The 17,551-nt window shown below is 40.2% G+C and overlaps 1 protein-coding gene across 1 annotated transcript in view; it reads left to right on the forward strand.

The window, feature by feature from the left end:
* Positions 1-17,551, forward strand: part of LOC134819909 (ATP-dependent translocase ABCB1-like) — a 41,366-nt gene that overhangs the window by 14,436 nt on the left and 9,379 nt on the right. The window contains exons 15-24 of the mRNA XM_063830061.1: positions 8,491-8,562; positions 8,713-8,824; positions 9,011-9,081; positions 9,468-9,593; positions 9,809-9,886; positions 10,088-10,178; positions 10,377-10,502; positions 10,633-10,804; positions 10,919-11,074; positions 11,478-11,631. Coding sequence (XP_063686131.1) covers positions 8,491-8,562; positions 8,713-8,824; positions 9,011-9,081; positions 9,468-9,593; positions 9,809-9,886; positions 10,088-10,178; positions 10,377-10,502; positions 10,633-10,804; positions 10,919-11,074; positions 11,478-11,631 — 1,158 coding nt within the window. The remainder of the gene's footprint in view (positions 1-8,490; positions 8,563-8,712; positions 8,825-9,010; positions 9,082-9,467; positions 9,594-9,808; positions 9,887-10,087; positions 10,179-10,376; positions 10,503-10,632; positions 10,805-10,918; positions 11,075-11,477; positions 11,632-17,551) is intronic.

The raw sequence follows: 17,551 nt of genomic DNA on the forward strand, positions 1-17,551 counted from the left end.
CATTTTCCAGAAAAAACAGTTAGTACATCTTACTATATATAAAGCGAGACGATATATATCCTTACCATTTTACTGACACCAGGCATCAACTTTAACACGATTTTCCGCAAAAACCGTAAAAGATATAAAACTGAAACTTTTTTGACTGGGTCAAATGTCTTATTGGCCTTCAAATCAGCATGAAAAAATAAAAAATTGGCCAAGAAATAAAAATTTTAGTGCCCAAAATTTGGACCCCCAGTGGTGTCAAAAACGCGAATTAAATAGGTAATAATTTATTTAAGTATCTTGAGTCTTGACACCACTTAAGGGTTAGACAGGTTCCTGCTAGTGGTACTAAAGGGGGTGTCTAACCCCAAAAAAACCCATTTTACCTCTAATTTCAATTTTGGGAATGGGTTTTGAGGTTTTTTTAGTTTTTTAAAGGGTTTTTTTTTATTTTTAAAATTTTGTAAAGTCTTCCTTTAAAGTTTAAATGAGCTCTTAAAAAAAAGCAATTTCTGGGTGGGTATCTTATTCTATATACCAAAAAACAGTTAGTACCACGATTTTTCAACAGTTAGTACCGCAAAAGGCGCAAAAAAACAGTTAGTACCGCAAAAAAACAGTTAGTACCGCAAAGGGGGTGGGTGTGTCTAGTGAAAAATATCCAAAACTACACTTAGTCGACGTGATGTCCGACACTTGGTACCCGATCTCTTAAATATTTGAGAAAAGTATTTAAAATAAATATTGACAGATTGATTGATATATCCGTTCAAAATTCTGACCAATATAATAATACAAAAATGGAAAAAATGTCCCCTGGCATAGTACGGGTTAACAATAAAACTTATTACTGTAGGTATAGAAAGCGAAGCTGCAGTAGATTATATAATATATAGCAGTACTTGTATATAAATGTTCACCTTTCAGTCTCCGATATTCGCTATGGGTCAAAGCCATTATTAAAGACGAAAAACCTAACTTAAAATTAGCGGGGGGGGTGTCACGTCCGTCTATGTCCGCTTGTCTCATAGAATCCAAAAAGGACAGGACATAGGCGGACATAGGCGGACATAGGCGGACATAGACGGACATAGGCGGACATAGACGGACATAGGCGGACATAGGCGGACATAGGCGGACATTAATGGACACCTAAATTGCTAAATAAAATGTTCAATTTTTGCTGTTATAGGGGGGATCATGTTTTTTGTCCGTTCGGTAGTACCCTATATTTTCAAAACGGACAAAAAATAGAGCGGACAAAAACGGACAAAAATGGACAAAAACGGACAAAAATGGAAATAACATTTAGATGCTTCCTCCTCCTACTCTTCCTCCTCCTCCCCCTGGGTCTTCCTGATCTTCCTCAGTCCTCTTCCTCCTCCCCTCCTCAGTCCTCCTCCTACTCCTCCTCCTCGTCCTCAGTCCTCCTCATCAGTCCTCAACAGTCCTCCTCCTCCCCAGTCCTCCTCCTCCTCCTGAGTCCTCCTCCTGGGTCCTCCTCCTGGGTCCTCCTCCTCCTCTTCATCCTCCTCCTCTTCCTCCTCCTCGTCCTCAGTCCTCCTCATCAGTCCTCAACAGTCCTCCTCCTCCCCAGTCCTCCTCCTCCTCCTGAGTCCTCCTCCTGGGTCCTCCTCCTGGGTCCTCCTCCTCCTCTTCATCCTCCTCCTCTTCCTCCTCAGTCCTCAGTCCTCCTCATCAGTCCTCAACAGTCCTCCTCCTCCCCAGTCCTCCTCCTCCTCCTGAGTCCTCCTCCTGGGTCCTCCTCCTCCTCTTCATCCTCCTCCTCTTCCTCCTCGGTCCTCAGTCCTCCTCCTCCTGGGTCCTCCTCCTCATCCTTCTCATCAGTCCTCCTCCTCCCCAGTCCTCTCCCAGTCCCCCTCCTTCTCCTCCTCCTATTCAGTCCTCCTCCTCCTCCTCCTCCTCAGTTCTCCTCAGTCCTCCTTCTCATTTCTCCTAAGTCCTCCTCCTGAGTCCTCCTCCTCTTCCTTCTGAGTCCTCCTCCTGAGTCCTCCTCCTCCTCCCTCTCAGTCATCCTCCTCAGTCATCCTCCTCAGCCATCCTCCTCAGCCATCCTCCTCAGTACTCCTCAGTCCTCCTCCTTCTCAGTCATCGTCAGTCCTCCTCCTCAGTCCTCCTCAGTCCTCCTCCTCCTCCTGGGTCCTCCTCCTCCTCCTCCTGGGTCCTCCTGGGTCTTCCTGATCCTCCCCAGTCCTCTTCCTCCTCCCCTCCTCAGTCCTCCTCCTACTCTTCCTCCTCGTCCTCAGTCCTCCTCATCAGTCCTCAACAGTTCTCCTCCTCCCCAGTCCTCCTCCTCCTCCTGGGGCCTTTTCCTGGGTCCTCCTCCTGGGTCCTCCTCCTCCTGGGTCCTCCTGGGTCCTCCTTCTCCTCCTCAGTCCTTCTCCTCCTGCTCCTCAGTCCTCTTCCTCCTCTTCCTCCTCCTCCTCCCTCTCAGTCATCCTCCTCAGCCATCCTCCTCAGCCATCCTCCTCAGTCCTCCTCCTTCTCAGTCCTCCTGAGTCCTCCTCCTGAGTCCTCCTCCTCCTCAGTCATTCTCCTCAGTTCTCCTCCTCCTCCTCCTAGGTCCTCCTTCTGGGTCCTCCTCCTCCTCCTCCTCCTGGGTCTTCCTGATCCTTCTCCTCCCTCTCAGTCATCCTCCTCAGTCATCCTCCTCAGTCATCCTCCTCAGCCATCCTCCTCAGCCATCCTTCTCAGCCATCCTCCTCAGTACTCTTCAGTACTCTTCAGTACTCTTCAGTCCTCAAAATGTTTGTCCGCTAATGTCCACCAATGTCTGCTAATGTCCACCAATGTCCATCCAAGTCCGCCAATGTCCGTCCGGGTCCGCCAATGTCCGTCCGAGTCCGCCAATGTCCGTCCGAGTCCGCCAATGTCCGTCCGAGTCCGCCAATGTCCGTCCGTGTCCGCCAATGTCCCAAAAAACACGTCCGTTGTCTCATAGAATCCAAAAAGGACAGGACATAGGCGGACATAGACGGACATGACACCCCCCCCATTAGCGGTTAAAACAAAATATGTCCTGGCTCAGAAGTATCTATCTAAGTTATCTGGAGACGAAGCTAATAAGAAACTTAACACTAACAGTATGCAGCAATTATCAAATGCAACTGTGATATAACTTTTATCAGAATCATGGCTAGGTCAAATTATCTCAACCAAAAATTGGTTGTCATGCAAAATTAAAGATTGTTCACGTTAATTTGAATATTGTTTTATTTCCACATAGTTAAGTGGTTTAGTGTCTCTTACTCATGTCAGATAATCATATCAGTCTCATACAGTAGAACTATGTTTCGTAGCGACTGGTCCTGTAAATCTGCAGAGAGAAATGTTTAGAATAACATTCTTTACCTCTTTCGAAACCATTGAAATGCACTCAGAAAATGTGTTTAAACCTGAGCTAAATTAAGATGTTTGCTTAGCTAAACAGTATAAAGTTCCATACATACCTAGAATCATTCTGCAGTACAGGTACAATGATGTTTCTGCAGGTGAGCAATCAAACCATCATCCATAACGTGTCCTTCAAACTCAGCTAGGAGCTCCCATCTTCCCCTCAAATCTTTAATGAGATCAGTTGTAACTTCCTGAAATACCCCTGTTAAATGGCGCTTGATCTTATTCATCTGAACGACTCTCTACAGATCTGTTAGTCAGAATATAAATAGATTCTTTAATATCCAATTAAAAAACAGTATATAAGATCATGGTACGTTAAAATAACGTGCTTTAAAACACCCGATCCAATTACTTGAACTGCCAAACTTTAACCTCAGTCTTCAAGTTCTTACATTATCAAAGAAATCAGAAGACCGAAGGATGGCCCAGCGGTTATCGCAACCATCAGTTTCCTCCTTCTCAGTAGTTGTTGGTGTCTCGGCCTCGGTACCACAGTGATGTTTAATGAGGTGAGCTATAAGGGCCTCGTCTATTTGATGTCCAATAAACTCGGCAAGCAGTTCCCATATGTCCCTCAAGTCTTGTAGTAGTTCCGTTTCGATTTTCTAAAATGATGTGACTATACATAATTAAGTTAATATATAAGATCTTAACTTACAATCGTTGTCACGAACTATTGTTGTTAATATTTAAATAAAATAAAAGAAGTTTTCTAAAATAACTGTAAAAGAATTAAAGACCCTGTCACGACGTTCCTTAAATGTTATCCTCACCTGGTTATAGAAATCAGGTAGACGTAGAACTGCCCAGCGGTTGTTGCAGCCCCCCTCAGACTCTTCTGTTGGTTCAGCAGCAGTTGGTTTGGCAGTAGTTGGTTCAGCAGTAGTTGGTTTGGCAGTAGTTGGTTTGGCAGTGTGTGTGGGCAGGACAAGTCAAGCTTAACTTTGCAATATTATCATGTTTTTCTGTATCGTCCGATAGTAGTGTATCCCACGAGAGATGGATGTCATCTTTTAGTGATTCTTCATAGCTGGAACAGATCCCCGACTTGTACATCTCAGCTACCTCTTGGTTGGTCAGTTCTCGTTTCAGGATATTAAGTTTTGTCATTTCACCTCCGAATGAGCCAGATTGCCGAAAGAATGTCTCCATATTGTAGGTTCTATGATGTTGTCCGAAGACAAGACAACCGGTTGTTGAGAATTTCCGGCCAGAGCTCCAGAGGGTGTGGTGGCAGTCCCTATCTGCACGCCATCATAATATAGTGTCTTTTTGCCGCTGCTATATGCCCAAGTAAGACAAACATGGTACCACTGTGAATGTACTTGGGTCTGGCTGTGCGGAGTGTTGCTATACATGAGATAACTATAGACAAGGTTATCAGAGAGAATTATCTCATCAGATAGTCCCTCAGTGTTGTAGTGTATCCACATTCCATTACGAGATGTGGGACTGAGTTGTTTGATCCAGGAGCAGATCGACAGCTCCTCCTCCAGGGGTGACATATCTGGGGCTATCATAATGTAGCTTGAGCGATCGTCTCCAAACTTTAGAGCAATATGAGGTTTATCACCGAGCACAGACGTCAGGAAGGGAAGCAAGAGGAGCAGGATATTGTACGCAAACATTTTGTTGGTTCTTGGCGGACGGTGGTGGTTACTTGTATCGGTCAGGAAGATTTCAGACTTGCTTCCTTGAGAATTTGCTGTCGTTATAATATTTCTTAAGATATTTTCTCTGTCCGGAATAATTTTATCATGTGATAATGTGATGTGTGAGTTACTTATAATCATTACCCTCTCACTATGACCATTGTCCACATTTACCCCCGAAATCATGTCCTTGACGTCAATAAGTGAATTTTACCATGAAAACAGTGATATTATCAACATCAAAAAAGTGCAAAGACTATTTGATGTCATCGAGTAGTTAAATCAACAATTGCAAAAAGATCATGATGAAAGCGTTCCAGATCAGCTACATTCCATGTCTTACTCTTAGTTTAAATCTATGTATCATTTTGGTAATCACGAAAGAGCATAAAATTTAAGGTTAAATTTTCCTAAAATTGTTCTAGCAATAGTCCTGGTTTGGTCCCGACCTGATTGCCGAATTTTTACCGTTACCAGGACTTCAAAAATAGTAGCTGAACAAGCAATTAGTGGGTGTTCCGTGTTGGTGCAAGCTAGATAGAGCAGGAAGCAGCATTTAGAGGTTGCTAGAAATAACAGGTTTCCAATTCCTTAATGACCTGGAAATTGTTGGATGCAGCGGAGGCAGCCGGAAAGAGCCAGAATAAAATGTTGCTGATGGTTGCTAAACTGGGCAAGAGGTAGCCTACTAGCCTAAGCTAAGGTTGCTAGAAATACAGAAGTCGGAAGAACCGAAGTAGGCGAACACAGCTGGAATTGGTGGTTTCTGCCTGCAGATGGTAGCTGGAGAGAGCAGGAAGTAGTAATTAGAGGTTGCTAGAAAAATTAAAGCAATGATGTTAAATACGTTTCGTACCCTACAAACGTACGGCGAAAACGAATACGTATTCCTCAAGGGTGAACGATGTACTTCGAAATCGAATATGGGATATATATTTTTTACATATTTTTCATTAAAACGCTTAGGAAAGCTTCTGCAAGTACAAAGTAGACATTGTTACGTAGGAACTGTGCTGATTATACGAGTTAACGTCCCACGAGTGACAAATAATTTAGTAACCGGGTAATGGTTACTCGAAAGTGATGCCTTCCTCTGATTCTCCTTGATATTTATAAACGCAGTAAACAGGTTAGCATCAGATGACTGTATTCCGAGTTTTGTATTGATGTGATGCAGATACGGGCACTTATCTACTCACAAACATGTTTCAACCTACCAGGCAATGCAATATTGTCTCCTTATTTGGATGTAAAAAACCGATACACGAGAATTCCGGCTCTATAGTTGAAGCTTCATTTTTACTTCTTGACTCTGCACGTGTCTTACCAAGATATTGTACGGCGGAATATTGTAAGTTACTATTTCTATATTACACTAATGAGTAATGTAGAAGTGTTTCACAGTGAAAAGCATAAACTGTGTTTAGAGAATGTCCACATAATTTTACACGATGAAGTGTTATTATTATTATAATTATTATCATATTGATATTTCAATGTAATTAAGTTTGTATCTTGTTTTTATAAAGTAATGTGAAACGAAATATGAAACATATCATATAATAATATGTCATTTCTATGACGTAATGATGAATATAATGTTCGAAATTTTTAAATTAGACACAATGTTCCACCCAGGGCTCCTATTCCGTGCGCGCATAATATTTTTGCTTTCAGCAAAAATAAAATCAAGAAAAATATCATGTCTCTTTATCAGGAGAGTTCGGATGTTCCAGAAAGTATAAGTTGTGGCACAAAAGCAGGGAATAAAGCATGTAGCCACAAGAACTGTAGATACTACATTATATAATACACAGATTCCACACTTACATAACACGACAAATACGTTACTTTGTCTTTTATTTTATCAATAAATTAAGAAACGTTATAATTACGTCAGCCTCCCTACAATTCGAGTCAAACAGTAATCCCACGGTAGAAACCAATTAGAATTTAGAAGCTTTATCAATTAAGAAGGGTTTGAAATTATAACATTGGTACTACTATAATAGTACTATCATGCAATCGTGTATACTACATACTACATACTACGTACTACGTACTACATACTACATACTACATACTACATACTACATACTACATACTACATACTACATAATACATACTATTATAACCGTTGTATTAATTGTGCATGATTACATGATAGTAGTACTACACGTCATCATGTAGTGCTTTATTGTAGTACTCACACATACTATATTATAGCTGTCTGCTTAAAACCAGGAACTACGAACAGTATGTTAATTGTGTAACGACTCATAAATACACACTATAGCTTTAACTTACAGAGCCGTTTCTCTGTGAGTAGACTCGACTCTACACTCTACACTCTACACTCTACACTCTACACTCTACACTCTACACTCTACACTCTACACTCTACACTCTACACTCTACACTCTACACTCTACACTCTACACTCACTGAGTTACTGCTGGGTGGTATTATAATAGGTACAGTGGTTATTGTTCTGTCTACTAAATGTAAACATGATAACAACCTCATTGCTTATCTAATAACTTGTTTTTCGATTTTAGAGCTAAGCAGTTACATTCACAATGTACACTCAGAACGTCATATTGAGAGTTCTTTCGGAAAAAAAGTCTGAGGTCATGGTTTTTAATTCTCCAAGTATGAAACACCAAGTAACGCGAACGAATTTTAAATTTAGGAAAAGCATAATCATAAAACATTCAGAAGCAGCATAAGCTATTTTAAAATCAAGTTATGCCTTTAGAACAACGAATGCAGACTACAGACCATTACTTTTGGCTCTAATTCTCAAGACTAATATTACCACTACTATTATTACTTATACTACTAAACCTGATCAATACTTGCATTAACACTATATTTACACTATATTTACACTATATTTACACTATGTTTACACTATATTTACACTATATTTACACTATATTTACACTATATTTACACTATATATTTACACTATATATTTACACTATATTTACACTATATTTACACCATATTTACACTATATTTACACTATATTTACACTATATTTACACTATATATTTACACTATATTTACACTATATTTACACTATATTTACACTTTATTTACACTTTATTTACACTATATATTTGCACTATATTTACACTATATTTACACTATATTTACACTATATTTACACTATATTTACACTATATTTACACTATATATTTGCACTATATTGACACTATATTTGCACTATATTTGCACTATATTTACACTATATTTACACTATATTTACACTATATTTACACTATATTTACACTATATTTACACTATATTTACACTATATTTACACTATATTTACACTATATTTACGAACGGACGGCCTGATTAGAGACTGACTGACCACTAACTTCAGCTTCTGTCCCCGACAAATGATCAGGAAACATTACAGGCTTCAGTAAAACGAATGGTGTCCGAGAAATCAATTCAACAGGCTGTATCTGAGAAGGAGAAAAAACTCGAGGTGAGATATTGTCAATTGATTTTAAAGCGAAAATTTGATAAAATCTACTTTAAAATTTGATTTCATAGAGTTTCATCTATGTTTTTCAACATGAAACTAATCTTACCAAAACATGCTTGCAATTTTTGCACATTCTTGCAATTTTATCAGGTAGTAATTGAAGACCCAAAAAGTAAAGAAAAGGAAGGTCCACAGGAGATGGTAAGCTTCCTTGAGATAATGCAGGAGAACAATGCGTACGAGAACGCGTGTATCGTCGTGGGTATGCCAGCTTTTCATATTTTATCTGAATTCTCATTGGAAACCTTAAATGTCAGATGAAGATTCGTTTGATGTGTCACATGATGCACGTATGTTTTATGCTACACCTTGTTATTAAAAGTTCTGATATTTTAAAGATGTCATCAAATAAATGATGGTTAAATTCTAACTGGATGGTTTTCCTTAGGTGCTTTTGGTGCTGCCGCTAACGGTGCAACCATGCCAGTCTTCGCAGTCCTCTTCGCGGAAGTTATTCAGGTTAACATTATCTTTTTACATTTCTTAATTTCTACTGTTTGTTAAACGTTTATTCTAGATTATAGATATTATCAGTTTCCCCTTGGCCGAGTTATCGCACCGGGTCTGGATCTAATTAGTCTAGTGAATCAAGCCAGATTGAATAATCGATCATTGAATTTACCTGCAACGTAGATTGAAAGAAGTGCGACTACACCCCACGCTATGATATTCTAATGGATGTTACGCTTTATATTAAAATATTAGCGACAAGATAAACACTATTTTTGGACGTGAGGAGAGTTAGTACTCGGAGTCCTCACTCTCGGAGTCCTGGACTCCTCAAACTACATTATATTAGTATTTAAACTATGGGGTACATTATATCCTAACATTTAACCTCTCAGGCCCTGGCTTTAGTGTTGCCGGATCCACTTGACCCGGACAAAGAACCTGACTACAGCAAAACCAACGAGTGGTCTTTATTCTTTGTAATTGTCGGCCTTGTCGCTGGTCTTGCCAACTTTTTACAGGTATGTAGGATTTTGTATGTACTATCTCAGTTTCAAATCTTTTGATTACAGTTTAAAGGAATATGTTCAAGTTCTTTATGTAACTTCTGTGTTTTCAGATAAGTTCGGCAACAAAAATAAAACAAATTATTACGTTTCTGAATCTGGAAATTATCGTTAATATGACAACCTTAACCCTTATGAATGTGATTCTAAAACTGTGCACCATTATTCAGATTCATTTCATGAGCCTCAGTGGTTTAAGCTTCACAACGAGAATGCGACGGAAAGCTTTCAAAGCTCTGCTCCGAAAGGTAGGTTCCTTTGTGAAAACCTTTTTCACGGCGGAAGAACTTGACACGTGCTATTTTGAAATACCCGAGAAATTAGAAAATTCTCAAAATTTAAATAAGTTTAATCAAAGTATCGTGCGGTTATAATAAAAAAGCATCCAATTCCCTTGAATCAAATTTGAAGTTTTGTGCGGATATGATATAAACGCCTCTATTTTCCAGAACATGGGCTTCTTTGACCTACCAGAGAACTCGATTGGAGCACTTACTACTCGCTTATCAGAAGATGCGGCTGCTATCAAAGGGGCTACTGGTTTGTTTTCTAGTTAATACATTCAGCTAGTTACCAGGCTTGTTGCTTATAAACAAGCTTTTATTTAGATGAATTGCGGTTTACGGTTTATACCAGGAGAAATCGGGTCCTGTTCTGCACCGGATCGTTTTGGTCGGGCACGGAAAAGCCTGATCTGGTCAGTGGTCGGCTAGTTCAAATTCTTTAAATTTCCCTCAGGAGTTAGGATTGGTACGATATTACAAAACTTAGTTGGATTGGGAGTTGGTATTGGGATAGCCTTCTCTGCAAGTTGGCGTCTTTCTTTGCTCACTCTCGCTTGCATACCTTTCGTAGCTGCTGCAGGTAATAATTGTATATCATCTTCATTATTGTAAAGTCATTTATCATTCATCCCAGGGAAATTTTCCCAACAAATGGATAACAAAAGGCACTGACCCTGGCCCCTCCCCTCCACATTACTTTGTTTTTCCAGGGAGTGTCCAAATGATGCAACTGGCTGGAACTATGAAAACCATGACAAGGCTTTACGAACAAGCTGGCCAAGTTGCTGCTGAAGCTGTCGAAAACATGAGGACTGTTTCTTCGCTGTGTATCGAGCGACTGTTCTTAAAGAAATACGCTGCCTCCCTTAAACAACCTTCCCAGTAAGTTTGGATAACTTAAATTCTATTTCATGTCAGTTCTGTATAATGTTACTTTTCAAAAAGAAGATATTTCATACATTCCGATTGCCAAATAATAAGAATTGCAAATCTCAGGAAGTTTAAGAAGCAAGCCCATTTGACAGGAATATCCATGGGGCTGGCTGAAGCGGTCATATTTTTCACCTATGCTGCTGTATTTACGTATGGCAACTATCTCATGAATCTACCAGAGGGACACAGTGGTAAACTGACTTTTACTCAGCTCATGAAGTAAGCCTTATGTTCATAATTAGGTCTGTTCAATTAACATGCATGTATTTATTGTATTTCTGTTTTTTTTAATTAAATACTTTTCAAATTTTACAGTGATATGATGTTGGGAGTATAAAGGTATAAGGTAGATAGAGAACAAAAAAATATATATGGGGAGCAAAGAGATAATTAGGCTAGACTGTTCTTTCACTATCCAATAAACATTTCCATAGATGCTTAGTGACCTCAGATTTGAAAAGACTAGTAGACACAATCTGTCACAATTCTGACTTAACTTAGGTAAAATTGATGACACAATAGACAGACTGTCGGCCAAATTGCAAGTGAACTGTCCTATTCAAGTATGAGTCTGATACACTTTAAACAAAATGCCGTGAATAATGGAAAATACTTCTTACAGGGTATTTTCTGGGATAGTCTTCTCAGCCATGACAATTGGTCAGACAATGTCATTGTTACCGGACTACGGAAAGGCGAAAGCAAGTGCTTTCAAGCTTTTCAAACTCATAAGAGAACCTCCCATAATCGACGCCTACACCGATAAAGGAAAGAAGGTGAGAAGTTTATTAGACTTTGGTTGAATCTGAAAAGTATGTATTCAGGTATTCAGGGGAACCTTCGAGATGTTCTAGTAGTTCTAGATGTTCTAGATGTTCTAGATGTTCTAGATGTTCTAGATGTTCTAGATGTTCTTTTAACGGATTATGATGTAAACAATAAATTAGTCCATTGGAGAATTCAGAATGGAGATGCTCCCCTTACGAGGGGCTTTCAATAAATATTTGTGGCAAATTTATGGCATGCTTGCCAATGATATTAGAACGTAAAGTAACCCATCTTGGGATGTTTTAGGCTTAGCTTTTACTAAAATTGTGGCATAGCTTGCTCCTATTTGTGACACCTTCATAACAACTACTGTTACTTACTTGGGTTACTTGGGTTGGGATCCGAGCTAGAGTGCTACCAGGCCAAGAATGTCTTGCATCTCCACCGCCATGTAGTAGCGTGTCAGAGACACGTGCCACCGGCCCACTCCAGCATTGAGTTCCTGTTCTGTCCAGTGTACCCAGGTGTTGGTGGAGTGTCAGGGAATTCATTGAGGAAAGCATCAAGAGCGGGTTTGAAAGTGGTCAAGGTCAGGAGGGACTTGATGGCGGGAGGGACCACGTTGTACAGTGCAGAGGCTCTAGAGGCAAAGGAGTTGAACCTCAGGTTATTGACACTTGTGTACTTGGAGGACCCTAGTGGTCGTATACACGTAGTTCCGTATCGTGAGGTCTCGCGGAAGTTGATGTTCGTGCTGTTTGGAGCGAGATTGTTATAGATCTTCCAAACTAGGATGATAGTGTATCTCTCACGCCGCCTTTGAAGGGAGTACATAGACAGGCGACGGAGGCGTTCCCAGTAGTTGAGATTTCCAAGACCCTGGATTTTAGCAGTGAAGGATCGTTGAACTGCTTCGAGTTTAATAATTTCGCACTGCATGTGAGGAGACCACAGAGGACAGCAGTATTCAAGATGAGATCGTACGTAGGACTTGTACAGGAGCATCATGGTCGCTACATCCCTGGAGATGAAGGTGCGTAGCACCCAACTAGCCATGTTTCTGGCTTTGGCAGACTTCATCGCTATGTGAGTGCGCCAGTTGAGGTCTGGGTCGATATAGACACCCAGGTCCTTCACGTGGTCAGAGCCCTTAAGAGTCTCTCCAGATGGTAAGATGTAGGGCTGCTTCAAGTCCGGTAGTTTGCCGTGTTGTAGAAGCTGGAACTTTTCCTCGTTAAGCTCCATGTTGTTAGCATCAGCCCAATTCACAACCGAGAGAAGATCTTCTTGGAGAAGGATGCGATCGATATGGGAAGATATATCTTTGTGGAGCTTCGAGTCATCTGCAAACACTGTAATAATTGTATACCAAAAATATACACTGAATCAATCTAAAATGTTCAGATATACAGCAGGGTGTCATAATTATTGGCGCGTAGACAATTTTGCGTAAAATTTTAGCTTACCCAAGCTTTTAGAAACGATCATTACTTGACTTCTGAGGGTCAGTTTCCTATGGAGTCTTGATCATCCGAGAGATAACCCTTCATACTACAGTTCAGTTTAAAAACGAAGTCCGAAAGAAGTTAAATTACGTCGATAATCACGACGAAAGAGAAAAATTTGGATTATTGGACTTGAAGCCTTCGGCTGCTTCCCCTGAATTCCGGGATGAGTCCGCCTGATATTTTATTGCGTCAGTTAGAGGAGAAAGAGAGCTTTGATAAAATCTATAGTTTTCTATATGTTTCGCTATCGCCTGAAGAGCTGTGCACTTTAGTCTAAAGAATAATTTCAGAAAAATTTCACCGAAAAAAAAATACACAAAAATCCCTTATTACTCCTTCGTAAATCTAACCAAGTATGGAATTGACCCTTTGAATAACGGCCTAAATTACGGGTTTTGAGGTACATCAACACAAAATTCTGAAATTAAGAAAAATTTCAGACGATTTTCTACAGACCAGTTTTCGAATTTTGTAATTTAGATATTCAGAATTAGTAAAGTTATGACCCGTCGAAAAATATTGATTCCATCATAAATTTCAAACACGCCAATAATTGTGACACCCTGCTGTTTATTTATTTATGGCATGCTTGGCGCTTGCCAATGATATTAGATCGTAAAGTAACCCATCTTGGGATGTTTTAGCTTTTACTAAAATTGTGGCACAGCTTGCTCCTATTTGTGACACCTTCATAACAACTACTGTAATAATTTTATACCAAAAATATACACTGAATCAATCTAAAATGTTCAGATATACAGCAGGGTGTCATAATTATTGGCGCGTAGACAATTTTGCGTAAAATTTTAGCTTACCCAAGCTTTTAGAAACGATCATTACTTGACTTCTGAGGGTCAGTTTCCTATGGAGTCTTGATCATTCGAGAGATAACCCTTCATACTACAGTTCAGTTTAAAAACGAAGTCCGAAAGAAGTTAAATTACGTCGATAATCACGACGAAAGAGAAAAATTTGGATTATTGGACTTGAAGCCTTCGGCTGCTTCCCCTGAATTCCGGGATGAGTCCGCCTGATATTTTATTGCGTCAGTTAGAGGAGAAAGAGAGCTTTTATAAAATCTATAGTTTTCTATATGTTTCGCTATCGCCTGAAGAGCTGTGCACTTTAGTCTAAAGAATAATTTCAGAAAAATTTCACCGAAAAAAAAATTACACAAAAATCCCTTATTACTCCTTCGTAAATCTAACCAAGTATGGAATTGACCCTTTGAATAACGGCCTAAATTACGGGTTTTGAGGTACATCAACACAAAATTCTGAAATTAAGAAAAATTTCAGACGATTTTCTACAGACCAGTTTTCGAATTTTGTAATTTAGATATTCAGAATTAGTAAAGTTATGACCCGTCGAAAAATATTGATTCCATCATAAATTTCAAACACGCCAATAATTGTGACACCCTGCTGTTTATTTATTTATGGCATGCTTGGCGCTTGCCAATGATATTAGATCGTAAAGTAACCCATCTTGGGATGTTTTAGCTTTTACTAAAATTGTGGCACAGCTTGCTCCTATTTGTGACACCTTCATAACAACTACTGTAATAATTTTATACCAAAAATATACACTGAATCAATCTAAAACGTTCAGATATAGATGGGGGCAAGCGTGCCACAAATTGTGGCTAGAAATGGGCCCGTCTGCCTCAAATGTGGTACATATTTTGAGAGCACGTTTCCTTGATTTTTGTAGGGGATTTGTAGGGGATTTGACGCTTGTAGGGGATTTATGTTCCGGGGTATTTGGAACAGGTTTAGGGATTTAAATAGTTAGTACCTGTCCCAAACCATCAGAAAAATCAAGTTTTGACCTCCCAACCCACTCAGGCCACTCCCAGGGGCCACGCCCATCCCAAAATAGCTGAAATCCAGGTAAAATCAAGATCGAAAATCTTTACCCCTGTAGGGGATTTATGTTCCGGGGTATTTGGAACAGGTTTAGGGGTTTAAATAGTTAGTACCTGTCCCAAACCATCAGAAAAATCAAGTTTCGACCTCCCAACCCACTCAGGCCACTCCCAGGGGCCACGCCCATCCCAAAATAGCTGAAATCCAGGTAAAATCAAGATCGAAAATCTTTACCCCTGTAGGGGATTTATGTTCCGGGGTATTTGGAACAGGTTTAGGGGTTTAAATAGATAGTACCTGTCCCAAACCATCAGAAAAATCAAGTTTTGACCTCCCAACCCACTCAGGCCACTCCCAGGGGCCACGCCCATCCCAAAATAGCTGAAATCCAGGTAAAATCAAGATCGAAAATCTTTACCCCTGTAGGGGATTTATGTTCCGGGGTATTTGGAACAGGTTTAGGGGTTTAAATAGTTAGTACCTGTCCCAAACCATCAGAAAAATCAAGTTTTGACCTCCCAACCCACTCAGGCCACTCCCAGGGGCCACGCCCATCCCAAAATAGCTGAAATCCAGGTAAAATCAAGATCAAAAATCTTTACCCCTGTAGGGGATTTATGTTCCAGGGTATTTGGAACATGTTTAGGTGGTTTAATAGGTAGTACCTGGCTCAAACAATCATAAAAACCAAGTTTCGACCTCTTGACCCACTCAGGCCAATCCCAGGAACAATGCGCAACTATTTGTAGGGGATTTGAAAACCGTGTTAAATCCCCTACAAATCCAGACTGAGAATCTTTACCCCTGTAGGGGATTTATGTTCCGGGGTATTTGGAACAGGTTTAAGGGTTTAAATAGTTAGTACCTGTCCCAAACCATCAGAAAAATCAAGTTTCGACCTCCCAACCCACTCAGGCCACTCCCAGGGGCCACGCCAATCCCAAAATAGCTGAAATCCAGGTAAAATCAAGATCGAAAATCTTTTCCCCTGTAGGGGATCTATGTTCCGGGGTATTTGGAACAGGTTTAGGGGTTTAAATAGATAGTACCTGTCCCAAACCATCAGAAAAATCAAGTTTTGACCTCCCAACCCACTCAGGCCACTCCCAGGGGCCACGCCCATCCCAAAATAGCTGAAATCCAGGTAAAATCAAGATCGAAAATCTTTACCCCTGTAGGGGATTTATGTTCCAGGGTATTTGGAACAGTTTTAGGGGTTTAAATAGTTAGTACCTGTCCCAAACCATCAGAAAAATCAAGTTTTGACCTCCCAACCCACTCAGGCCACTCCCAGGGGCCACGCCCATCCCAAAATAGCTGAAATCCAGGTAAAATCAAGATCGAAAATCTTTACCCCTGTAGGGGATTTATGTTCCAGGGTATTTGGAACATGTTTAGGTGGTTTAATAGGTAGTACCTGGATCAAACAATCATAAAAACCAAGTTTCGACCTCTTGACCCACTCAGGCCACTCCCAGGAACAATGCGCAACTATTTGTAGGGGATTTGAAAACCGTGTCAAATCCCCTACAAATCCAGACTGAGAATCTTTACCCCTGTAGGGGATTTATGTTCCGGGATATTTGGAACAGGTTTAGGGGTTTAAATAGTTAGTACCTGTCCCAAACCACCAGAAAAATCAAGTTTCGACCTCCCAACCCACTCAGGCCACTCCCAGGGGCCACGCCCATCCCAAAATATCTGAAAAGCCCATAAAACCCAGACTGAGAATCTTTACCACCGTATGCGATTTGTGTTCCGGGGTATTCTTTTTGGTATGACTTACTATCACCACTCATTCAAGGAATATGTTAAATCAAATAATATTCATGCTAATTTTTTTCGAATGAAGGTTCATTATCGCATTTATTTGATAGTTTTGATTATCAGATCAAGCCAAACTTTATGGAATTGTATTTGGCCATTCAAATTACGTTCGATCTGAAAAAATGAGAGTTGTAGCTTCTCATTTGACCGAGATACGAGGCATAACGAGTTTATTAATTACGTGTGATCAGGTGATTGGATTACCTGTTCAAGTGATTAGGCGACCCCGTTAAATTGCAAGGGAACCCAATTAAGGTGTCCTATCACATAATCACCCAATCAATTTTGTTAACGAGATAGGAGTGTTATAAAGTTGTTGTACTCTATAAGTGTATATTCACCTACAAGCATAACTGCTTGGCGTGATGAGGTACATCTTTGATTGGTCGAAGGTCTTTCAACAACACAGCATCATCACTTTCATAGTAGTCCCCGGCTTATGACGGGTTCATAGCGGTATTAAACATGTTTTTCTGGGCCCAAACATTCTACGCTCCTACTATGCTATTACTGGTCTCTTGACTAACTCCCAATCATCTGTCCATATGGTATTGTTTCTTGACAAATAGATGGTATACGATGCCCTCAGGCTGATCTCAGCGATCTTCATGCAGGCCTTCTTCTTCTCTTTGTTGTTTACGTTCAGGTGGTTCATAAAGGTTGGGAGGCTATAGTTGTAAATGCCTCGAGCTCCCACTTCTACTGTCTGGAGCTTGCAAGCCCAT

The sequence above is a fragment of the Bolinopsis microptera genome, chromosome 8 (assembly GCF_026151205.1).
Source record: "Bolinopsis microptera isolate Bmic1 chromosome 8, MBARI_Bmic_1.0, whole genome shotgun sequence".
NCBI lineage: Eukaryota > Metazoa > Ctenophora > Tentaculata > Lobata > Bolinopsidae > Bolinopsis > Bolinopsis microptera.